General features: G+C 51.0%; 2 protein-coding genes across 9 annotated transcripts; one reads left to right on the top strand and one right to left on the bottom strand.

The window, feature by feature from the left end:
- Window positions 1-285: 285 nt before the first annotated feature.
- On the top strand, window positions 286-20,746 carry SUSD3 (sushi domain containing 3). Of its 8 annotated transcripts, none has more exons than XM_032636330.1 (5): window positions 295-414; window positions 13,799-13,858; window positions 15,567-15,714; window positions 16,377-16,529; window positions 20,083-20,746. In XM_032636330.1, the coding sequence occupies exons 1-5, from the start codon at window positions 327-329 to the stop codon at window positions 20,276-20,278; spliced, it is 645 nt and encodes a 214-aa protein (XP_032492221.1). In that variant the 5' UTR covers window positions 295-326; the 3' UTR covers window positions 20,279-20,746. The 8 variants fall into 8 exon arrangements, with proteins under 8 accessions (XP_032492222.1, XP_032492221.1, XP_032492217.1 ...); XM_032636326.1 differs by having other exon boundaries at window positions 13,799-13,987; XM_032636329.1 differs by lacking the exon at window positions 295-414 and adding an exon at window positions 520-851 and having other exon boundaries at window positions 13,799-13,987.
- LOC116756086 (corepressor interacting with RBPJ 1-like) lies at window positions 5,806-10,955 on the bottom strand. Its single transcript, XM_032636334.1, is given in 4 exon segments — window positions 5,806-7,530; window positions 7,730-7,891; window positions 7,893-8,076; window positions 8,078-10,955. Coding segments are annotated over 4 exon segments (1,356 nt in total). The 5' UTR covers window positions 8,584-10,955; the 3' UTR covers window positions 5,806-7,026.
- Window positions 20,747-23,830: the final 3,084 nt, after the last annotated feature.

Raw genomic sequence — 23,830 nt, 5'->3', positions numbered from 1 at the left:
GACTCGGGGGTCCGCACTAGGACCTACAATATCGACACCCACCACAGAGGGCCTGACCCACAGTGACGCAGATGGGGTTCACATGTGTTACTCACCGAGAACACCTGGTCTGTGGGGGGCCCTGGTGGTCGGAGGCGCAGGGGCAGATGTCAACACCTACGCAAAGCCCTGGAGCGAGACTTCCCGCTCTGCTGGCTTAGCCCCTCGGGGATTTGGGTTCCTGCGGGGTCGGCCCCGCCCTCAACCCTGGATGGGCGTGACCGGGCGGCCCCGCCCCCGCTGGCCCCTGCACTGCAGTCTGGCCGAACGCCGCGGAGCGCGCAGGGATGCGCGAGGAGGCTACGACCCTCAGCCGCAGGGCGAGGCCTGGGGGGCGCGTGGGGGACGCCACGCCCGCCCCGGGGAACTGCACAGGTGAGGGCCGAGGCCGCAGACCTCGAGCGGGGCTCTGCGCCCATTTCTCAGACGGGGAAGCTGAGGCGCGGGGGGCACAGCCCTCCGCGGGGTCAGTGGGTGCGGCACTGCCGCGGTGAGGCGCACAGTCGGAGGACAGACCTCCCCGACGCTCTCAGTCCGCCCAGCAGGCGCCCCAGCGGAGCTGAAGCCCAGCGGCAAGCGGCCAGAAACCAGGCGGCGGCGTCCAGCTGCCCGCCAACCCTGGTGCGCGCCTCTTCCCAATGGGGGCCGCGTCAGTGCGGGGGATGTCGGTGTGACGGACGTGGGGAAATCGAAACTGGCCTCACCTAGGGAGGTGTTCTGGATCCTCAGCTAGCTCCCCAGCCCCACTTCACAGGCGGGGAAACTGAACCTGGGAGAGGGGAGTGACTGCTCAAGGTCCCGCTGCAGCTGCGGTGAGGCTCCGGGGTCTCCGGAAGGAGGGGTGGGCTGGCTGTTATCTTCAGTGTTTGATTTCGAGATTGTTTTGTAGGGGGTTCACCTTCCTGCCTTGCTCGGATAGGGGGATTGCAGCTGAAGCCCCGGATTCGAATGTCGACCTTGCTCCATGAATGCGTCTAAAATCTAACCCTTTTAGAAACAAAGATAAAGCCAGACCTTGAGCCGCAGATGTTCCTGGAGGCTCACTTTAGGGCACACTGCCCGCTCCCCCTTAAACCTCAGGGTCTTTGCACACCTGTGCCCCAGGCCAGGCGCTGAATTGCACAAGTGGAAGCTGGGCCTGAAAGAGCAGGCTGGCACAGGTCACACACACACACACACACACACACACACGCACGCACACCCGGGATGCAGCCAGTCATGCTTAAAACAGTGACACCTGCCACCTTGGGGGGAATGCTGGCTTCTTCTCAGATGGGGAAACAGGCCCAGGGAAGTAAGTCACAAAGCAGAGGCATGTGGCTTGGTGGTGTGGAAGCTAAGACCTGATACTGCCCCTGGTGTGGTGGGGTCGGTTTATTTTCTTTGACTCCCTTGGGCAGCCTGATGCCCAATCCTGAATTTGGTGTTTTGCCCCGTGTGTGAAGAGGACAATGTGTGTGCAAGTTGTACAGCACTGCCTGGGGAGGTGAGTGTCCACTGTGAGGTGGAGGGACTTGCCCAAGGTCAGCCAAGGACAGGGAAGGGGAGACCCTGACTACATACAAAAGGCTGTTTGCAGAGGACTCTCCTGGGGGAAAGAGGGTCTCAGAATCCAGTTCTTGCCCTCTGGCCTGCCAAGCCTGGCCCCAGCCCTATTTCTGACCGGCTGCTGTTCAGCCTCCTCCCAGATGTGAGTCCTGTGGGTCCCAGCCTGTGAGTCCTTCCCAGGAATTTAGGGTTGGACCCACACACACACAATGACCTGCGGTGCGTCTCTTTATCTCTGTGCCTCAGTTTCTCCATGTGCTAAGTGGTGGGCCCTGCATACCTGCCCCAGGCTTGTGGACAGGCCAGGGGGAGCCAGGGAGGGCCCAGTGCACCCACCCTTGCATGGTTCTGCTCCAAGGTAATGCTGACTCATCCACTCCTCTGCCCCATGGCCCCAGTCTCTTGGGCTCTGAAATGTGCACCCACCTCTCCTTGTGGGGCAGTGAAGTGATGGGTATGGGGGTCTTTAGAGACAGTTTGGCACAGCAATGGGATGGGTGTTTTTCCTGCAGTCTGTAAAATGGGCACATTATTCTGCTTTTCCTAGAGGAGGTATGAGAGTCCAGTCAGACACAGAGTCCTAGGATTCTCCCCTCATCTCCAATGCACGATGACCGGGGAGAGGCAGGTGAGGAAGGCCAGCTCAGAGCAAGGCCTTAAATCTTTATGGCCTTGCTCTGAATGGCTGACTGGGAGGCCACCCTCCCACTGCCCTTAGGCCCCTGGCCTGTCCCTGGCCCTGTTCCCAGGGCAGCTCCAGCACTCCCTGATGGAGGAGATTGTCCAGGAACACGGCCCTGCCAGAGGAAGACCAGTGGCCAGAGGTGACCCTCCCCCATGCCCCTGAAAGGGGGCAGCAGGAGGACTGCTGGGTGGGTGAGGACGTGCTCTGTGGACAGCCTCTTCGCTTCACTCCTGCCGCCCAGCCACTGGGCCAGCCCTGGGCCCATTTCATGGAGGATACCAAAGCCCAGAGGGTGTAGGTGGGAATCTAAATGTGGTTTATGTGCCCCTAAGGCCCAGCTCTGGCCTCCCACCATGGTACAGGCAGAGCTGCTGGATGAACGAGGCTCCTTGGAGCCTCGATGTTCTCCCCTGAGAGATTTGGGGGGAATGGGGAAGTGCGCTCTTCCTGGTTTGGAATTTACCTGGTTTGGAATTTACCTGGTTATGTTCTGGAGGAGAATATATATTCTGGGTGTGTGAGCTGACCTGCTGTCAGGGAAGTGCCTGGGAGACCCGGGTCTGGACCATAGCCAAGGGCCAGGCTTGCAGTAGCTCTGAACCCTGCACCTGCCTCAGGACACACGACCTGGGCATGGGCCTTCTGCATGTGGCTGTCCCCACTGCTGCGGTCTTGGGGGGGTCCCACTCTCCATAGAGTACCTCTGTACACGTCACTCTTTAATTTCTCTTTGAGAAATTCCTCCTGAGGGTTCCTCTTTCCACTTGGGGAAACTGAGACTCAGAACTGAGACTCAGAAGCGACTTTCTAGTCCCACAGGGACCCAGGCCCATAGTGGGCTGGTCCAGTGGCCTGCTTCCCCCCATCTCCCCACTGTACCTATTGTCCACAGTCACAGCCAGCATAAAAGGTAACTTATTTACCTGGTCTCAGCGGGTGAGGTCAGGGTTTGGGGGCCATGTTGGCTCCAGAAAGGAGGATGGGAGGGATGGTCCTGTGGTCCAAGGTTCCAGATAAAAGATTAACAAGCAAGGATTGTTCTCACCCGCACTGGCCAGGCAGGCTGGGGGAGGCATGGGCTGGGAGGACAGGCTGTCTAGGTCAGGCCATGCATCCCCTGTGTGTTAGAGGTGGGAGAGAGCATTGCCTGGGGCTGGGGAGTGAGCTGGGAGTGTCGGGCGAACACCTGATGGGCAGGTCTGCCTCTCTACTGTCCAGTGAGCCTATAGGGTTTGCTTTTGTTTTGTATCTTGCTTGCATCAAGTCCATTCCCTTTGTTTTTTTCTGTTGTTTTTCCTCTCCTCTGAGATTTATTTGTACATAGTAAAAAAGATAGTATCATGCAGGGTGCAGAGAAAAAAAATGCACCAGAGGTTGAGGGGTGCAGGGGTCCAGCCAAAGGAAGGCTGGGGAAGTGTAGCATCCAGGGTCTGAGGCGGGCCGCAAGTGGACGGGGCCAGGCAACAGGGCTGGAAGGAAAGGATAGCTGGGGGTGGTCCCCTTTGGGGACCAGTCCTAGGAAGGGTATACAGGGGTAACTGGGTGTCTGTGAGGGTTTTCAGCAGGGGATGGAGGAGGTAGGATTTGCCTCTTAGACACCAAGTGTGGGGAGGGACTGTTGGGGGCCCAGCTAGGGGGTGCAGGGGTCTCCAGGCTGTGGAGGGTGCAGTGAGGAGTGTGAGCAGAGGCTGGGTTTGCAGTGGTTAGGGGATGTGGTCTCTGGAGCCAGCTGGTGGTTTCATGGAATATCCTTAGAAGATGGGTAGACTGAAGCCCTTGTAGTCCCTTGATGCTGTGCCACCTTCCTGCCCCATCTGGGCTACGTGTCACAAGTCCTGTAGAAAGGTCTGGTGGGGGCCCTGCCAGTGTACACCTGGGGCCTTCAGAAGTCTGTGGGCCTCAGTTTCCTCATCTGGAAAATGGGCCCAGCCCAAAGTGTTTGCTGGCCTTCCAGGCCCAGAGAAGGGATGCAGGCCATCCTGTTGGAGTCTGGCGGGTGGCGGGTAGGGGTGGCAGGTGCAGGTATCCTGGGTGCTGTGGACTTGGGGTGGGGGGTAGGATGAGGTATTGAGCCTCCTCCTAGGCGGCGTTCCTGAGCTCCCAGGCACAGGCTTAAGGTCTCCACCAGGTGGTCCCACTCTTGTCACCCCGGGGGGCAGGTCACCCTATTTTGCAGGCTGGGAAGATGAGTCTGAGCAGGGCAAGGACCAGGTCCAGGAACTGAGACTAGAGGTGGTGGAGCAGGGTCAGACTTGGTGGAGAGGGGCGGGGTGGGGTTTGGGTTCCTAGCAGACCAGGCCCACTTGGCTTCTCTGCCTTCTCCTCTGAGCCTGGTTGGGCTCTTGGATTACTGGGGGTTGAGCTCCTTGCCTCCCACGTAGGGGAAGGTCACTGCAAGGAGGGGGCCATGGGCAAGGCTCATCCTCCCTCTACCTTTCCTTACCAGAGTTATTTCCTCTGACCTTTCATTTTCATTTTTAAAAGAAGAACCGTTCAAACAATACACTTATGCTAAGAGCAGGGGCTCCCTGCCTCTGATGGGCGTGAGACCCCTGTATTGGCTGGCTGGAAACGCAGAGTACGAGGCCTGAGGAGAGAGGCCATGACTGCATTTAAAGCCCTCCATTCCGAGTCTCTCAGAGGCCCCTCCTGTCCCCAGCCATGCAGAGTGCATAGTTAATGGGGCAGCGGCATTTTCGTTGGGCCTGTGCTTCAAATTTTCTTGTACCTTTCCCTTAAGTCTTCAGTTGGATGCACACCATGCAGGCATCTGCAGGTCAGGCTTGTTTCCTTTCTGTGGCGTCGCCTCTCACCCTCCCACCTTGATGAGGCTCCAGGAGACAGGACAGGCTCTGGGCCTCTTGGGGTGAGGGGTTAGTTCTGTCTTTTAAGATGTGTGGCCCCCTTGGGTGGTGAAATAGCGTGCAGTGCTGTGTCACGATGGGCGCCCTTAACCATAGCGGAACCCAGCAGTAGCACAGGATGTGGCTGTTGACAGGCGAGCCCTTTCCCTACGACAGTGGTGGTTTCCTGGCTGGAGCTGGAGCTGGAGCTGCACATCATCTCAGTCAGCCCCTGTCCTGCCCTCTGCAGTATTTACAGGTGGGTCAGAGGACCAGATTGGTGACCTGGTCACCCAGCTGGTTAAGTGTGGTTTACACCCAGACACGTTTGGCTGCAGAACCAGCCTGCTGCCTCTGTTTCTGGAGCTTTTTCTCCTGTCTGTGACTCTCCATGCCAGGGCCGTTAGGTAATGCAGGGTCTGGGCTGTGCTCTGGTTAGGGAGCTGGACAGCCACCCCTCATGGCTTGGCAGGCCAGCTGGGGCATATCAGGCAGTCAGTAGTGACGCTTGAGGCGTTCTCCCCACATTTAAAATTTTTTCAAACATACCACAGAGTTGAAAGAATTTATAACCACACACCCCCCAGCTCTAGCCTACCCATAACTTTTCAGTAGGCCTGCTTCATCATATCTCTTGCCATCTCTTTGTCCCTCCCTCAAGGCATCTTACTTTTTTGATAAAGTCCTAGTTGCATCTTTAAAAGATGAATACAAGTTTATCCCTTCCTCCTTTCATTCGCCAGGCACTGGTGCAGGTGCTGGGCAGACAAGTGTCCACAAAGCTCTCACCCTTGCTGATCCCCCCACAGGGGCCTCCCTTCTCTGAGGGCCATATGGGGCCCGGGAGAAAGAAGATGCTTAGCCATGGAAGAATGGAGAAGTAGCAGCTCTAAATTGGGGACTGGGAAGTGTTGGTTGCCCGGTGACCCTGGGGAAGGGGCCACGTGGCTGGCCCGTGGCTACCCTGCTGTGTCTACCCAGTTCCAAAACCCCAGTCCGCTTCCCTGGCTGGAAGAACAAACAGCACATGTCCAAGTCCACGGATCCTGAAAAAGAAAGGTTCTTCCTGGGGGAGTGTTGATCACAGCTTTCAACTGTTAGTTTGTTCATTCATTCATTCATTCATGCATTCATTCATTCCTGCTTTGGCACCTATGGAGACAAAGCGTGGTGATTAATTAAGGGCCTATACTCTGGAATCAAAGTTGGCATCCCTCTGTACTACTGAGTACTAGGGGACCCAAGACCAGTGAGGGTAATCAGGAAATGTCCGATTGGAGGTTCAGGGTGGGTGCTGTGTCCTCCTTGCCCTGTCTCCCTGGGGCTCCCAGCTCAGGCTCCCCCACCCTTCCTGCCTGCAAGCACCTGCCTGTCCTCTGCTACAGGGCAGGACAGCCTCTCAGGTCCTCCCTGCTGTGCCCTCTGCCCCAGGGGTTATGCACCCCTTTCCCCACACCCTCACCAACCTGGTGGCCTGGTCTTTGTGATCTTGACCAAGCTAAGAGGCCAAAAGTAATAACTTAGGTTTCAAATCTGCATTTCTTTAATTAAAATAAATATTTCCCCTGAATTTTTTTTTTTTTTTTTACTGTCTGTCATTCTTTTAATGATGTTTCAGAACAAAGAAAATGTCACGCAGTTACATGGGGCTTTTGTTTTAGTATAGCGCACAAGAAACATTAATGAACAGAAAATATTTTTACAGCCCCAAAATAGATCACTTACAAATATTTGCCAAGTTCATTCTTATGGGATTCATGTAGTTTTGTACTTAATATAACAGTTTACAGAGATGAAAAAATAGAGCTTTTTTATTAGAAAGACAATAGTACATAATTTAGCCCTTGCTAAAGGTATTCAAGAAGAAAGTGGAGATATTTTTATTTCCAGGTAATTGTCACATACAAGTCTCTATTCTCTACTTCTCCATTCTCTTTGCATCACTGTAGTGTACCTGTCTCCTGATAATGCTCTGTGCATCTTCCCTCCTCTGTATCTATCTGTGCCATGGCTTCTGGTGTCATTTCTTCTGTCCCACTCTTCACTGGGACTTCACCGTGGCCGTCTTCTTATTTCTCTTGGCTTGTAACCACCATGACTTCTGCTTTGGCTTCTCCTACTCCTCTCATCCCTGCTCTGGCTTCTGCTGCCTCTCTCATTTCTTCCAGATCCTCTCTCCTCTGGACTCTGGTTATGGCTTCTGGGCTTTCTGTCAGAATCAGAATGCCTCCATTTGCTCTTCTCCCCAGAACTCTCTTGTTTTAAAAACCTAGGCTTTTCCTTGTTACTGTGACTGCCAGAACGTTCTTCATCAAGTTTTCTCTTCTTAGACTTGTCCGTCTCTTCAGAACCACTGTTGTAATTTCCTGAATGCTTGTTTTTCTTTCTTTTCTTCTTCTGTTTTTTTTTTTTTTTTGGCGGTATGCGGGCCTCTCACTGTTGTGGCCTCTCCCGTTGCGGAGCACAGGCTCCGGACGCGCAGGCTCAGCGGCCATGGCTCACAGGCCCAGATGCTCCGCGGCATGTGGGATCTTCCCGGACTGGGGCATGAACCCGTGTCCCCTGCATCGGCAGGCAGACTCTCAACCACTGCGCCACGAGGGAAGCCCTCTGTATTTTTTTTTTCTTTGTTGTCACTCTCACTGCTGCTTTCTGAAGTGCCACCAGAGGAGGAAGAAGAAGAGGAGGAGGATTTGTTTTTATGTTTTTTGTGTTTACTTCTGCTCTTCTGAAGCTTTTTCTTTTTTCTGTCTTTTCTCTTTTTCTTTTTTTTTCTTCTCAAGTTGATCCAGTTTCCTGAGAAGTTTCTGGTTTTGTTTGGTTGTTAGTGACTTTAAAAATTTGACTTCTGGATCTTCTTCACCCTCACTTGCAACATATTCCTGTGATGGATCATTTGCGGTCAAGTTTCTCCCCAGTACGTTTCGTTTCAGAGCAAACCCACTGTTTCTCATCTCCGCTTAGCTCCAAGGGGTGCATCGATGGTCCTGAGCCATCAGTGGGAACTGAACTTGCATTAATTCCAGAAAGACCAAACAAAGGACATTCTCGATCTGTATTGACATGACCCCATTTGTGACATTTAATGCACCTCACATTTCGAACCTGAATACCAAAGGGCTGATCTCTGATGTTCATGTCATCTTTGGCATATTTTTCTCGTGGGGCCCCTTTTTGCCATTCAAATTTGTATTCGGTCTCTCCTTCTGTTTCTTCTTTCTCTTTGTTTTCTTTTTTAGCCCCTGGTGGAGCCTCATACATGAAATTAAGGCCATTTTTCACATGTTCATCTCCCATAAGCAATCTATTATATGATTCTTGTTCTTTAAGATATTGTTGCATTAATTCTTCTTGTTTCTTCTTATCATATGATATTTTCTGTTCTGCCATCCATACTTTTTTGATGTTGGATTTGGAGGCAGGATGAAAGTCCTTCTTGCACATGAAATTGGCGAAGGATTTTCCCATTTTGGAGCCTGAGCTGGGGAAGGCAGCTGCTAGATCTCTCCCCTGAATTTTTTAACAGCTTTATTGAGGTATAATTCATGTGCCATACAATTCACACGTTTAAATTGTACATTTAAAGTGTACAATTTGACGTATATTCACACTTTTTAGTATATTCACAGATATGTGCAACCATCACCACACTCAATTTTAGGACATTTTCATCACCCCAAAAGGAAGCCCTGCATCCCTTAGACCCATCGAGGTCACCTCCCAACTCCCCCTCTCCCTGGCCCCAGACAACCGCTGATCTGCTTTCTGTCTCTATGGATTTGCCTATTGTAGACATTTCATATGAGTGGAATCGTACAATATGTGGTTTTCTGGTAGCTGGCTTCATTCACTGAGCGTAGTGTTTTGAAGGTTCATCCATGTAGCATGTCAGTTCTTCACTCCTTTTTATTTCCAGAAATATTCCATTGTATGGGTGGACCATATCTTATTTATCCATTTATCAGTTGATGGACATTTAGGTGGGTTCTACTTTTTGGCTATTATGAATATTGTTGCTGTGAACATTTGTGTACAAGTTTTCATGTAGATGTGTTTTCCTTTCCCTTGGGTATATTGCTAGGAGGGGCATTGCTGCATCTTTTGGAAATACTCTGCGAAACTGTTGGAGAAACTGCAAAGCGGCTGCCCCATTTACATTCCCAGCTGCAGCGTGTGAGGGCTCCAGTTTCTCCACATTCTTGGTACACCAGTTATCATCTGGTTTTTTTTTTATGGGTCTTTTTCATGGCGGATGTGAAAAAGTACCTCCCTGTGCATTTAATTTGCACTTCCCTGAAGCTAATGATGTTGAGCATCTTTTCATGTGCTTATTGGTGGCCACTGGTATATCTTTAGAGAAATGTCTGTTCATATCTTTTGCCCATTTATAAATTGGGTTGTCTTTTTATAATTCAGTATAATAATTTATACATTCTGAATACAGTCCCTTATCCGATAGATGATTTGTAGATATTTTCTCCCACTCTGTAGGTTGTCTTTTCACTTTCTTGATAGTATCCTTTGAAGCACAAATTTTTTCATTTTAATGGAGTCCAGTTTATCTATTTCTTTTGTTGTTTGTCTTTTGGTATCATTGAGAAACCATTGCCTAATCCAAGGTCAGGAAGATTTACTTCTATGTTTTCTTCTAAGAGTTTTTTTTAATAGTTTTATCTGTTATATTGAGGTCTCTGACTCATTTTAAGTTAATTTTGGTATATGATGTAAGGAGAGCTCCAACTTTCTTCTTTTGCAGGTAAGTATTGTTTTCCGGGCACCACTTGTTGAAAAACTATTCTCTTCCCATTCAGTTGTCTTGGCACCCTTGTTGAAAATCAATTGATTGTAAATATGAGTTTATTTCTGGAGTCTAAAGCCTTGCATTGGACTATATGTCTCTCTTTATGCCAGTGCCGCTGTTGTCATCACTGTAGCTTTGTGGTAGAATTTGAAATAAGGAAGTACGAGTCCTCCAACTTTGTTCTTCTTTTTCAAGATTGCTGTTTGTGCTATTCTAGGTCTTTTTGCATTTCCTTATGAACTGTAGGATCAGCTTGTAAATTTCTTCAAAGGTAGCAGCTAGGATCTGTTAGGGGTCATGTTGAATCTGTAGATGAGCAGAGGAGCGTTGCCATCTTAAACCATGTTAGGTCTTCTGACCCATGAGTATGTGATGTATTTCCATTTATTTAGGTCTTCTTTAATTTCTCTCAACAAAGCTTTGTAGTTTTCAGAGTTTAAGTTTTGCACTTCTTTTGTTAAATTTATTCCTAAGTAATTTATTCTTTTTGATGCTCTTGTAAATGGAATTGTCTTATTAATTGCATTTTTAGTTTGCTCATTGCCACTGTACTGAAATAACAATGGATTTTTGTGTGTTGATCTTGTATCCTGCAAACTCGCTGCGCTCATTTATTAGTTCCTGTAGATTTTTAGCAGATTCCTAGGGATTTTCTCGATACAGGATCATGTCATTTAATAGAGAAGTTTTGCTGCTTCCTTTCTGATGCGGATGCTGTTTAATTTTCTTAATTAATTGCTCTGCCCCCTGGTTTGGGGCTATTTCCATATTTTTCTGTTCTAACTTAACCGTTTTTTGTGTTGTGATTTTTGTCATGTCTTACATAAGTGCTGTTTATGTAGGAAAGATGCTCTGTTACATGTATGTTGCAAATACCCACACTCCCTTGTTCTGCTGTTAATTAGGAATCTTAAGCTCTGCGTCAGTCCTGTCTGCGGGTGCCCTCTCTATCTGTGGGTGTTGAGCAGGTCAGCCACCACTCCAGGCTTGGTTGCTCATGTTAAAATGACGATAATAACAATTTCTTCCCTGCTGTCCTCTGCAGATGATTGAGTGCTGCGTGAGGTCAGGAATCGGGGTCCTTCTTAACCAGATGTTTCTATCGGACCTGCGTTGCCGTTGTTAGTGTGACACTAATGATGGACATCTGCAGACAGGGAAGCCTGAATCCTCCCAGATGTGCAGTTTACATGGCAGCCGTGGCCCAGCACACTTCCACCCCTACCACCCTCAGCGTGTCATCCAGCCTTGCTCTGCGTCAGTTTCCCCATCTGTAAGATGGAGATGGATGGTCTTCCTCATATGGCTGAAATACAGTGAAGTATCTATTAGGTGCCCAGCGTTGTTTGTGCTGTTCGAATGTCAGCCCCCCATCTCTGCTAGGTACACAAACCACAAGGACCACCCAGGCTCACACCCCTCCCCCCAGCATTTCAGCCTGGTGAGGCACCCCCCAGGTTCTTGGTAGGGCAGAGCTAGGGGGAGCTTGGCCAATCTCAGTCAAATGCTGTCCCTCAGTGTCACTGCCCACAGCGAGGGTCAAGGAGCCTTAGCCTCCAAGGGCAGAATGCAAGACTGAGGCTGAAGCCTGGCTCTGCCACTGCCCTGTTAACACCCTCACCCTAAGTGGGGTAGGGCCAATGGGGCCATGCAAGGGGTGGCTTGACCTCATTGAGCCTCAGTTTCCCCTCTGGACAGGGCTGGTTGTACACAGACATGTGAAGCACTATCACGGGGTATGTGAGTGCATGTGTGTGGCCCTCCTGAGTGACAGCTGCTGCCCTTGGGCAGTTCCGGGTGTCCTCTGTCCCCACAGCCTATGTGAAATGGGGTACCATGCATTCCACAGTGGATCCCCCTCATGGGTGCTTCCAGATGGATGTGGATTTTGGAGGACTCTCCAGCCCACTACAGATATTCTGGGTATATATTTTGAAAACAGAGCCCACAAAGTTTGCTGGTGAATTGGTTGTGGATTGAGAAAAAGAGTCCAGGTAGGTTCCGAGTTTGGGGGCTGGAGCAAGTAAAGGATGGAGGGCATAGTGGCTAACATCAAAGTTAGAATGGGGCAGGCCAAGTGATGAGCACGTTGGCCAGTGCAGGAGCTTGGCTGGATGTGGCAGGCCGAGTGGGCTTTTGGACATCTGTACCTGGTGCCCAGGGGACAGTCCTAGCTGGAGGTATCCCGTGGAGGACAGGGGAAGGGTTGTCTTGGGTTGGTGTGGAATAATGGGGTCCTTAGCCTTGGCAGTGCCAGCCTCTGTCCGAATCCCCACCACTGCTCCCACCTAGGCCTCGGATGTGTGGAGGGAGTTGGACACAGACGCTGCCTCTGGTCAGTCTCCCTTTTGTCTGAGACTAACTGCTTTATACACTAGTAGTATACAGTGCTCAAAATCAGAAAGTTCCAGAAAAGCAGGAGGAAGAGCCTCTTGCACTCAGGCACCAGGAGGTGTGCTCCAGAACATCGGTAGCAGCTTCATTCCGTATTCTTGAACACCGGAAACAACTCACACACCCATCAGCAGGAACAGGGAAGCAAACAAGGGCACCCATACAACGGGACTCAGCTCCACCATAAATATGGACAGCTACCAACACACGCAGCACGGCACCTCTCCCATCATTGTGCTAAGCAAGGGAAGCCAGACACAAGGGACACGTGATGTATCTGTCACACGTGTGTGTTGAGAAGGTAGGCCCAGAGCCTCCTTGTGTGGTTCCACATCTCTACCCTACAACATAGGAGCTGTGTGACTTCAGGAAATGATTAAACCACCCTGTACCTCAGTTTGCTTTCCTGTCAAGCGGGGAGGTATTTTGTGGATTGATGAGTTAATACACGTACAGCGTTTGGAACAGCGTCCAGCACAGTAAATTCTATGTGCCAGCTGTTGGCATTGTTACAATTTTATAAGGACATCATTGTAACACTTTAGGATAGCATTGCTGGCATTCATGTCAGATGTACTTTGATTAACTGTACTGATCCCCACAGCTGGAGATGTGGGTGTAGACAAACATCCTGGTATAGAAATCCTGGCAGCAGATGCATAACTACTTCTTTGGCTAAATTCTCAGATGTATACACAGCATAAAACTCTTAATACACTTTACCAGACTCTGTCCAGAAAGGTTTGGATCTGTGCCCCCACCAGCAAGTCTGAGGGGAGTGGCTCCCAGGCCCTTGCTAACGTCACACATGTTTTTTTTTTTCTCCTTTTTGCCAAGTGGAGGAGTGAAAGATTAGCTCTCATTTGAATTAGTGTTTCTTCGGTTACTATGAGGGCAAGCATTTTCTCATGTCTGTTGGCTACGTGTATCTCGTGATTGCTTGTTCACACACCAGTCCATTCTGCTTTACTTGGATGTTCAGCTTTTATTGACGTGTAAGATCTCTTTATAAATTAAGGGTGTTGAACCTTTGCCCTCTGTTTTCCAAATACCTTTTCCTAATATTTTCATCTGAATTTGTTTGTTTTTCAGTTATTAGGGAGTAACAAAAGTTTTTGTTTTTTACTTTTAATGAAATCACATCTGTTGATCTCTCTCCTTTCTTCCCCCCTTGATTCTGCCTTTTGAGCTGCACTTGGGTAATAATTGTCCTTTTGCTTTTATTGTCTTTAGATGTGTGTTTCTTTTAACAACACCATGGTCTTCAGAGCATCTAGATTTCACTTAATGTAGGGATTAGCTCCACTTCTGTTCCCAAGCCACTAGTCACACGGACGCCACTTCCAATTGTCTGGGTGGCTGTGTGACCTTCTCCAGAGCATCGTGTGGTCATTGGGTCAATGATGCCTGTCCCAGATGAGGGCTCCTGACAAGCCCCTGCCCTCCAGGGTGAGGTCCTCACTCTGTCTCTCCTCTCTTCTCTCCTAGGCATGTGTGTGCAAGTGCAGCCGCCCCTGCAGGGCACCTTCCAAGTACTTCATGGGAACGGTACTTCTGTGGGGACTGTCATCGTGTTCCACTGCCCCTCGGGCCACCAGATGGTTGGGTCTGGCCTCCTCACCTGTGTCTGGAAGGGGAGCATTGCTGAGTGGTCTTCAGAGACCCCCATGTGCAAGAGTGAGGCCCATTCCCTGTGAGCCGCACCCAGCTCAGCAGCGACCCCTGGTGGGGGGTTGCTGATTTTGTCACATGGATGGTGTGGGTGTCCACAGAGAAAGTTCCATGGGCCTCTGTGTAGGGTCCTGTTCCCAGTGCTGGTGGTCCCTTGGGGCTCCGTGTCAGCAGTGTAGACTCAAATCCTAGCAGCTGCTCCAAATTCTAGCTCTGCCACTGACTCGGCCTGTCATCTCCAAGAGTTACTTGTGCCGTCTGAGCTAGTACTTCATCTGTTAAGCAGAAAACTACGTTCTTTCATACACACATGCAGCAAACATTAATAGGATGTTTCGTGTGCCAAGAATTCTAGAACTGGGGAATAGGATTGCTTGGCCATGGGGCCCCAGTCTGGGGGAGGAGATGGTTTTCTAGTTGTATTTGTTATACAGGGTGTTAAAGGATAATACCCAGCAAGCATTTTCCAAAGTGAGGATACATATATTGTGTTAATGTGTACTGTGCATTGAAAAGGGCTCTATAGTCAATATAATTTTGGAAAAGCCTGGGTTAATAGACTGCAGGACTTCTCAGAGCCTTTATAATACTCATGTAGTGGTTGAATCTCTGAGAAGGAGAGTATCTGTTAGGATTAGACTCCAAGAGATAGAAAACCCAAGATAATGGGGGTTACCAAAATAATGGGGGCTATGAGAGCTTTCTCTTGCCCATGGCCCTCAGGATGGGCAGTCCTAGGCTTGTATGGCACCCCATGGTGGGGACCCAAGTCCTTCCCATGTTATGGCTCTGTTAGGCATGATCTCAACTGCATGATCCAGGCAGTTGTTACAGGATTAGTTGCAGGGCAAGGAAGGCTCTTAGAAGTTGTCCCACACTCCTCCACCCTGTTCACCACTGGCCAGAGTATGATCATGTGACCACATGTAGCTGCAAGGGAAGCTGTGAGATGTAGTCTTCAGTCTGGACGGCCAGTGTCCAGCTAGGGCTGGGGGACTAGGGACTGGGGAGCGTGATCAGTGTCCACTACAGGGGAGAGTATGCAGTGTTGTTCAAATTAGGATCCTGGGCCTTGATTCCTAAGAACATCATTTAGAACCTGATAGAAGTAGTTCTTGATACATAGCTAGTTCTTGGTCGCACAGCTGATAATGTGCCAAAGGCCCTTTGACCCCAAACACTGGCATTTTTCTTGCTTTTGCACCTTCCTGGAAAGTGACCCGAGAAAGCACCTAGGCCCCCATAGGGTTTTACCCACTTGAGGCATTGTGAAAATAGACTGTGTGTTGTCTGCTGTCTTCTGGTCTCAGAGGCCCAGTCTGCAGTGGGTGGGAGCCAAGGGGACTATCATCACTGAACTCGCTGTCAGAGCTTCCCCCAGTGTGCCAGCAAAAACTCCTACACACCCTCCAAAACCCTGCTCAAACACCCCCTTCTTGGGGGGCAATCTTGCCTGATAGCCCCACTCCCTACAACAATTTGCACAGACCTTCACCTCAGCTGCCAGCGCCTCCCTGCCTCCCCCATGGAACAGGGCTCCCTGAGGGCAGGCTGGGCCCAAGAGCTGGACTTGTCTCACTCGCAGCTGTGCCTCCCTATGAAACCTTCGGCTTCAAGGTGGCTGTGATCTCCTCCATCGTCAGCTGTGCCATCATCATGCTCATGTCCATGGCCTTCCTCACCTGCTGCCTCATGAAGTGTGTGAAGAGGAGTGAGCAGCGGCGATCCAACAGGTACAGTGACCTGGCACTGCTGCAGGGCACCTGCAAGTCACTCCAAGACTCCTGGGCGTGTCAGGGAGCGGGGCTGCTGGGATCTTGGCATCTTGCTGTTCACAGAGCATTGAGGCCGTGGAGGGCACATGGCTCACTCGCTTGGTCTTCCATAAGACAGGTGACAGGTACACAGGGGATTGCCTCATTCTGCAGACTGTGCACACACGCACTATATGCTCTGCTCTGTGTGGACGTGAAGGGCTGACTGCACGACGGTTAACTAGGGCCTGCAGGTGGAGTCTGGCCCACCTCTACTTTTCTTCACGGAAACCTACCCTTTTATTCTTTTTGCTATTTTTAAAATTGTGGTAAAATATTTACAATATAAAAGTTACCATTTTAACCATCTTTAAGTGCACAATTCAGGATCATTAGTTACACTCACAGTGTTGCGCCACCGTCAGCTTGATTCATCTCAAGAACTTTCCACTGCCTGTCTTTGTAAGTATAGTTCTCCTGACATTTACTCATCATCCATGACTGCTTTCTCCCTACAGCAGCAGAGCTGAGTAATTGCTCAGGAACTGTATGGCCCTAAAATACTATCGGCCTTGCAGAGGCTTGCAGGCGGTGTCCTGGACACACATGCACCTGAATGTCCTTCCCCCATCTCTCTCCAGGGTGGCCCAGCTGTGGTTCCAGCTGAGAGGCGAGGACTTAGAGACAGTACAGGCCGCCTGCCTCGGCCTCAAGGGCCTCAACAACAAACGCAGCATCAGTGGCGAGTCCAGGATCCAGCCCATCCAGGCTCACGACAACCACAGCTTCACCACGTGGGCATGGGCAGAGCAACGGGGCGGTGGGGCGGTGGTGAGGGCAGGGAGGCCCCAGCATGCTGCGAGCCCAGGCTCACCAGGGCCTCAACTCCCATCCCTAACACAGGGGCTGATGGTCCTTCTAGTACCCGTGTCTGACCCTGCACCCTAGTGCCTAAAGTTGCCCTCCACTCTGTTTCTTTATCTTGTCACCCCTTGTCTAGAGAAGGAAGCTTCTGGACACGAGTATTATCCTTCACCAGGACCCACGGTGCCCTGTCAACTTGGTCTCTCCTCCCATCTCCCTCCCTGCTCCTCTGTCTCTCAGTTTCTATCTCTTCTTGTCTCTTTAAAAACACACACACACACTTTTTATGAACCAATACAAGGACATTTCTTACATACTTTTTTTTGACTCAAGGAGTCTAATCTTGGCTTAACACGGACTGCAGATAGAACATCTCTCAGGGTTGTTACTAGCTTTGAGTGAGCACCCTCTGACCCCAGGATCACAGGGCTGCCCGGTTTCTGGGCTCCTTAAATGGGGCAGGATATTTGTCTTTGGCAGCATTGCCTTTTGCGGACTCCAGGCCAGTGGTCCCCTACAGACACCGTGTTCTGGACTGTCTTGACATTCCCTCATGACTGCACTCAGGCAGTGTTTCTCATGTGGGTGCCCCATGGGCGGTGCTGGTGTGAATCACAGGTATGGGTCAGGCTGTCGCCCTGCAGGCACGAGGACTGGGTGCTCTTGGCTGAGATGAGTCCGTTGTCAGGTGATGAAGAAGGGACTCTGCTAAGGGTTATTCTGCTGCCCCCATGACGTCTGACCTGTGGCCTTAGCATCCAGGGATGCTCCAGCCAGAATCGGTCTGGGGTTTACAGAATAATGATTTTAATTCTGTTGCGATTCTGTTATTCCCTCTATGAGGAATGAAAATGAGTTCTGTTTTTTCCTTCCTTTCCTTCTCATTTTGTTTTGTTGTTTTTGTATCACTCTGAACTCATAGGTAATCTTTTCTCAAACTTTATTATGGGGAAATTTCACGAATACACAGAAGCAGAGGGAATAGTGTAACGGGTTTCTTGTCCCCGTCTGCTAACCTCAGGGGTCACCGTTCCCCTGCCTCATCTGGACCCATGCTTCCTATGGGCTCCAGTCCTTTCTTGGTTGGAGCCCTGTTGTGGTGCGTCCTGATCATGCCCTTTATTCTCCAAGTGCATCCTCTCTGCACAGATGTTCTGGCCCATTTAGTGCTTTCTCTGCCCCGCCCTGGCGTCGCAGAGGCAGTCTGCTCATTTCCTCAGCCTGTCCCCACAGGAACCTCCCAGGGAACCAAGTGCTTGCCCCCGGCCTGACGCCTCGCTGTGTGACAACTGCTCATGCCTTGTTTTCCTCCCTTGTACAGTGAGGATTATGGCAGGGCTCACATCCTGGCCCTGTTGAGGTGATACAAGTCAATGGCCTTGGCTGGGCCCAGAGTACAGATTCAGTGAGTGCCAGCCATTGTTGTTAATTCTGCTCTTGATCCTGGTGTGCACGTGAGGAAACTGAGGCGCTGGAGGTGGTGGCCTGTGCAGGCGTGGCGAGGGTCTGTCTGGTCCCATGTCCACACTCAATGCACCGGGCCTAGCTGACTCCTGGAGTGGCGAGGCCTGTGGGAAGGAATTGGTTTCCTACCTCCTTCCCTTGAGCTTTTGACACACATTAGGCCTAGGTCACGATGGCCATGGCAGAAATGCCGCCTTGCGCCCTTTCCACCTGACTTGACGTGTCATTGTGTTGCCATGGTGGTCTGAGGCCCCTGGAGCTATGCTCCAGATACTTCACCTGCTGTGCTCAGGTTTGGGTAAATGCTTGTGCTTAGAGCTGTTTTTCTTTTTTGAGATGACATTTTGGGGCAATCCTAGGAACAGACTGTTTAGGCCAAGTAGTCCGAATATTTTTATTACCAAATTCTTTCTCCAGGAACCTGGCACTAGTTGAGCCATTTTTACACCTATACTGTCACTGAGTGTTAATGATTTGTTTTCCCTCGCTTACTTAGCAGGGGTGAGTTACATAGGTGGTTTTCATCAGCATTTCTTTAACATTGAGAAAGAGTGTTTTCTCCATACCTTTGCTTAGCAGTTGCATTGCTGGTTTTAGTCACTTTCACTTTGCTCTGCTGAATCTCCTGCTGATGTCTTTTCTCATAAATAGTGGAAGCTCTGTGTACATTATGGAAGAGACCCTTACCTGTCAGTTGGCTGCAAGCACTTTCCTTTTTGTTTCAGTTATGTTGGGGTGGTCTTGCTAGTGCACATCCTTTTCATATAGTCACGTTTCCTCGGCAGGTTTGGAATTTTCTGCATTGCCCGCTGCCCTGTGGCACCCTCTCCCCATTATAGACCTGTGACACGCTGTCTTGTGTCTCAGTTGGGAAACCCCAGTGGAATAGGGGAAGGAATTGCTGCCTCTCAGGATGTGCCATCCTAGGCAAGGCCCAGATACCCCAGGTCTCCCACTGATTGGTGGTGAAATCGTCTTTAGTAAGGTGAGGTTTGCCCCTTGACCTTACTTTTATTTCATAAACACTTCCCAGCACTCACATTATGCCAGGCACTGTTCTTGGCTTTTCCAAATATTACCTGTTCTAACCATGGGAGTGGGCACTATTTTTATCCCATTTTAAGAAACTTGTCTAGAATCACATAACTACTAAGCATGAAGCTAGGTTTGAACTCAGGCTCTGTGGCTCGAAAGTCCATGGACTTGCTCACTAAGCTGACTTTCCTCTCCACTAATTAATTGATTCATTCACATATTCATTGAACCAACAGATAATTTAAGTCCTACTACTGCCTAGAGCTTTTCTGAGAACTAGGTGTGGGTGGCAACATAGATCTGGGAAAGCGTCCTGGAAGAAATGATGCCTGAGGTGAACAGATTAGGAGAGCCTATACTGGGGGGGAAGGAGAAAGACAGCATCTTAAGGGGAGGAAGCAGCCAGGCAGCCTCAGGAAGTAAAGTCCAGTGTAAACGGGAGATGGGAGCAGGGCCAGGTGGACAAGGGTGGGGCCAGGGTTTTCTCAGCCTGGAGAATGGGTGGGTTTGTGGCTTGGGGGCTAGGGGAGGCCACTAGGGAACTGAAGATATGGAAGGTGGGAGATCTGGTCCCAGACTCAGAGGAGAGCCTGGCAAGTGCGAGGGTGTCCTCCAGAATGTTCCTGGGGCCCCAGTGTCCCTTCTCTGCCTAGGGCATCCTGGTGCACATAGTTTACACACACTCTGAATAAGCTCCCTTCCTCTACAAAGCCCCAGGAAGCCCCTTCCCACCCTTGGAAGGTGGGTGTGATGCTCCTTGAGTCATCCCCCTTGTATGAGTGAGGGGCCTGAGGCCCAGGGAGGGGCACCGATGGAGGGGCCTCCTTGGGTGCAAGGCAAGAGGAAACGGGCGCCCTCACCTAGGGGCAGCAGTCTATCCCAGGCCTGCTGAAGATCAGGGCCAGGGTACCCTGCATGGTGGCAGAGTTGGGGTTAAATGGGGCCCCCGCTCTGCCCCCAGGCTCACACCTCCTCTTCCTGCAGAGACCTTGGCGAGGGGACCAGAGAGCTGGCCAGCATGGCCCGAGGCATTGACAAGGACCCCTGGACCCCCAGTGGTCCCACCAGCTCACCACGTGCCCAGGTGATGGTGCATACAGCGAACCCAGGGCAGATGCTGCCTGCCTCCAGGCCAACTGTGGGAATGCTCAGACAGCCTGCAGCCTATGTCCCGGGGTGACTAAGGTGGAGGCCAGAGCCCACAGTGGGAGGGCCAGGCTGACCCCACCAGCCGGCCACTGCATCTCAACATGTGTCCAGCTCAAGACTGGTCAGTGAAATCAGCTTCCGGGTTTAGGGATTCCCTCGGGGCACTGAGCTGGGGACCCTATTTGGGGGGTGTCTGTCCCAGGGGAGCCCAGCTGTAGCGGTTTTTATAGATAGGCTTCCTTGAAACCACTGCTGAGGTTCACAGAACCAGCTGCAGCCTCCCTCTAGTCAGGTTCCTTTGAAGAGACCGGGGGGCATTTTAAGCCCATCTAGTTTTGCATAGCAGAGTGGGAAGGTGGCAGCAGGTTTCTCAACAATTACAGCTGGCTGCTTTGTATCCATAAGCAGGGACCCAGCTGGGGTGCTGCATCTGTTATCTGTAAAGTTGTGGTAAGGGGTATGAAATAAACAATACTTTGAAAATCAGCAAAGGTAAAAATCACTGTCTCAATTTTCAGTCCCTGCATAACAAAAATCTCAAGTGTAGTAGCGTAAAACTATAGTTCCTTCTTATTACAGCTCGGGGTTCCAGGTTTGCCGGGCTCTACTGGGCAGTGCTCACTGGGGCTTCTCCCTTGTGGTTGTGGGCAGCTGGCGGCATGCACTGGGTCATATCCAAGGCTGGCGGGGTTGCTGCCAGGTGTCAGCCGAGACCTCATGGGGTGGTGGCCGCCTCAAGTGGCCTGGACCTCCTCACATCATGGCATTCCACAGTGAGAGTCCCGAGTGCAAATCTTACCTGTCAAGGCCTCAGAAGTCACCCTGGGTCACTACTGCTGCATTCCATTGAACGAGGGGAGGCAGCTGGACTCCACTTCTCTCCTGGGCCAGTTGAAATCTGACTTCCAGCCTTCTGAGATTTGGGGTGTGATCTCTGGCCATTGAGAAACCTCACTGATGTTTGCCCTCTGAACTTTCCTGCTTCCTGGAGGCCCTGCAGCCACGTTGGGGCCATGAGGAGTGGAGCCTGACAAAGAAGAGCTGGTGGTCCTCGGGAGCCTGTGCTACCCTGAAGCCACGTTTGTCATGGTTTCCATCACTAACAAATACATCTTGATACAGGCCACACAGGACAGTCCATCTGTCCTCTGATTCACTTGGGAAGCCCCCAGCAGGGGGCACTTGGGTGGTTTCACATTTTCAGCTGCCACATTGGTACCAACATCCTTTCTGTTCTGGGATACTTTTCCATCAGGTGAGTTCCAGAGTGGAACTGTGAGGCCAGAGGGAGTGTGTGGTGCTCCGGTCGGTGGTGGGGAGGTCACGTGTGCGGACACTGGGTGGGTAAGCTCAGACCCAGCCCTCAACCAGACAATGCAGCATTCACGCTGTGGGGTCCCTGGTAGACTCAGGCCCTCTCCAGCTTTTCTGGGAGTGGCAAGCAGTGGCCCTCAACTATATGCCTCCAAGGCGCCTGTGGGCTCAACTTTATGCGGCCAGGCAGGGGTGGAAGTTTCACCCCGATCCTGCAGGGTGTGATCTCGATGCGTGTGGATGCTGTCAGAAACCGCTAGGCTCCTTACGGGGCTTCAGCAACACTGGGCAAGACTCTGAGTTCCTGTCATAAGTGCTAACTCCACCAGGCCCTCTCCATGCCCTTATCAGAATGAGGTGATGGGAGGCTTGCCATGAGGGTTTGGGGGTGCCTTCAACAGGAGGTGCGTGTTTTGTCCCAGGTACCTAACCTTGGGCTACTGGAGCAGAGGACAGGAGGATTGGGGTGAAGTGGTGCAAAGGGGATGGCCCCATCCTGCTCCAGCTCCCAATAGCTGAGAGTTACAGGGAAAGGTGTCCAGATGGCCACAAGGTGCTACAGGGGCAGGAAGGAAGGGACATGGTGACCAGCTGGAAAGGGTGCAGGCTGGACATCAAAGCCATTGCTTAGGAGAGCTGTGGGGCATGAGGCCTCTGTGGTGCAGCATGCTGGGCCCTGACCCCATCTATACCATGGCCAGGAGTCTCAGCTGGATTGGGAGACATGCCTGCCAAGGAGCAGGAAGAGAGCTACGTTCTCTCACAGGCATTTCAGAGCAGAGGGACTTCACTCAGCACCAGAGAAGGGGGAGGGGGAGCCAGCCCCAAATCTCCCCTAAAACCAATTCCAGCTTTACTAGGAAGAGAGAGGCGTGAACACCTTTTCTTGCTGTTTCTCAAAATGCCAAGCTTACCCCCACCGATGGGCCTTAGCACCTGCTGTGCCCCCTCCCTTGCAGGCCACATGACTCACTCCCACACTTGACTTCTTAGCTCAAGAAACATTAACCACTGTTGTTATATCATTCAGGATAGGCGAGACTGTGCTGCTGAAACAAACAGCTCCTGTTTCAGTCAGCTCAGGCAGCTGTAACAAATAGCACAGGCTGGGCAATGTAAACAATAGAGATTTATATCACACAGTTCTGGAGGCTGGAAGTCCTAGATCAAAGTGCTGGCTGATTTGTTTTCTGGTGAGGGCTTTCTTACTGGCTTGCAGATGGCCACCTTCTTGCTATGTCCTCACATGGTCTTGGAGCATTACAGAGAGAGGGAGAGGGAAAGAGTGCTCTCTGGTGTCTCTTCTCAGGAGGACACTAATCCTATGAGATCAGAACCCCACCCTTAGGACCTCATTTTACTCTAACTACCTCCTTAAATGCCCATCTCCGAATAGAGCCACACTGGAAGTTAGGGCTTCTTCAATATATGGACTGGGGGGAACACAGTCCATAACAACCCCCTAAGTCTCAGGGGCTCAAACAACATCATTTATTCCTTGTTCACATTGTGTGTCCAGTTCAATCAGCAGGGGCTCTGCTCAGTGGAGTCGTAGGGCCTCACCAGTGGAGCAGCCCCTTTCCAACTTGCACCTCCACAGTCTCCAGGAAGGGGAAGGGATGCTGGAGCCTCTTCGACCAGCAATGCAATCCTCTGGCCTGGAGGGGACATACCTCACTTCTGTGCAAGACACATCAACCAGACTGACCTCAGAGGCCAGGAGAGTGACTCTCCTGAGTGTGCAGAAGGAGAGGGAACAGGCAGGTGAGAACAACACCAGGACTACCATATCATCCTGCATCAGCTCTTTCACATACAGTGCTGGCGAGTCCCATGGTTTTCAATTGCTATGACAGCTAATTTATCAGAGAAATACCAGTCAGACCTAAAAATTGGAACAGTGCCATTCTTGGCCCCAGAAGTAGCTGTGCAGAATCAGGCTAAGATGTCACACGGGAGACTTCATTACCCAGCAGTTGGGGCACAGCATTTGGGAAAAAATTGTACCTCATGTGTCATTTCCTCAACAATGTGGTTACCTATGTGTCCCATTTATCCACTGCTGGATAGTGAGTCATCCCAACACTCAGTGGCTTTAAACTGTGGCCACCATGTTGTCATCTCTCCTGGTTCTGTGGGTTCTTGCGAGCATGCCTCCCCCACAGCTGCAGTTAGCAGAGTCCAGGGCTGGAATCTTCTAGAGGCGACCACTCACACAGCTAATAGTTGAAACTAGTTGTCTGGGACCTCAGCTGGGGCTCTAGGTGGA

This window comes from Phocoena sinus, chromosome 6 (genome assembly GCF_008692025.1).
Source record: "Phocoena sinus isolate mPhoSin1 chromosome 6, mPhoSin1.pri, whole genome shotgun sequence".
Lineage (NCBI taxonomy): Eukaryota > Metazoa > Chordata > Mammalia > Artiodactyla > Phocoenidae > Phocoena > Phocoena sinus.
This window is presented reverse-complemented; position numbering and strand designations above follow the sequence as displayed.

Bases quoted from the DNA above. Each gene is read 5' to 3' on its own strand.
- SUSD3 (XM_032636326.1), top strand. From the start codon at position 327: ATGCGCGAGGAGGCTACGACCCTCAGCCGCAGGGCGAGGCCTGGGGGG. The intron at 415-13,798 runs GTGAGGGCCGAG...CTTCTCTCCTAG, and splicing joins CGCCCCGGGGAACTGCACAG to GCATGTGTGTGCAAGTGCAG. The intron at 16,530-20,082 runs GTGGGCATGGGC...CTCTTCCTGCAG, and splicing joins GACAACCACAGCTTCACCAC to AGACCTTGGCGAGGGGACCA.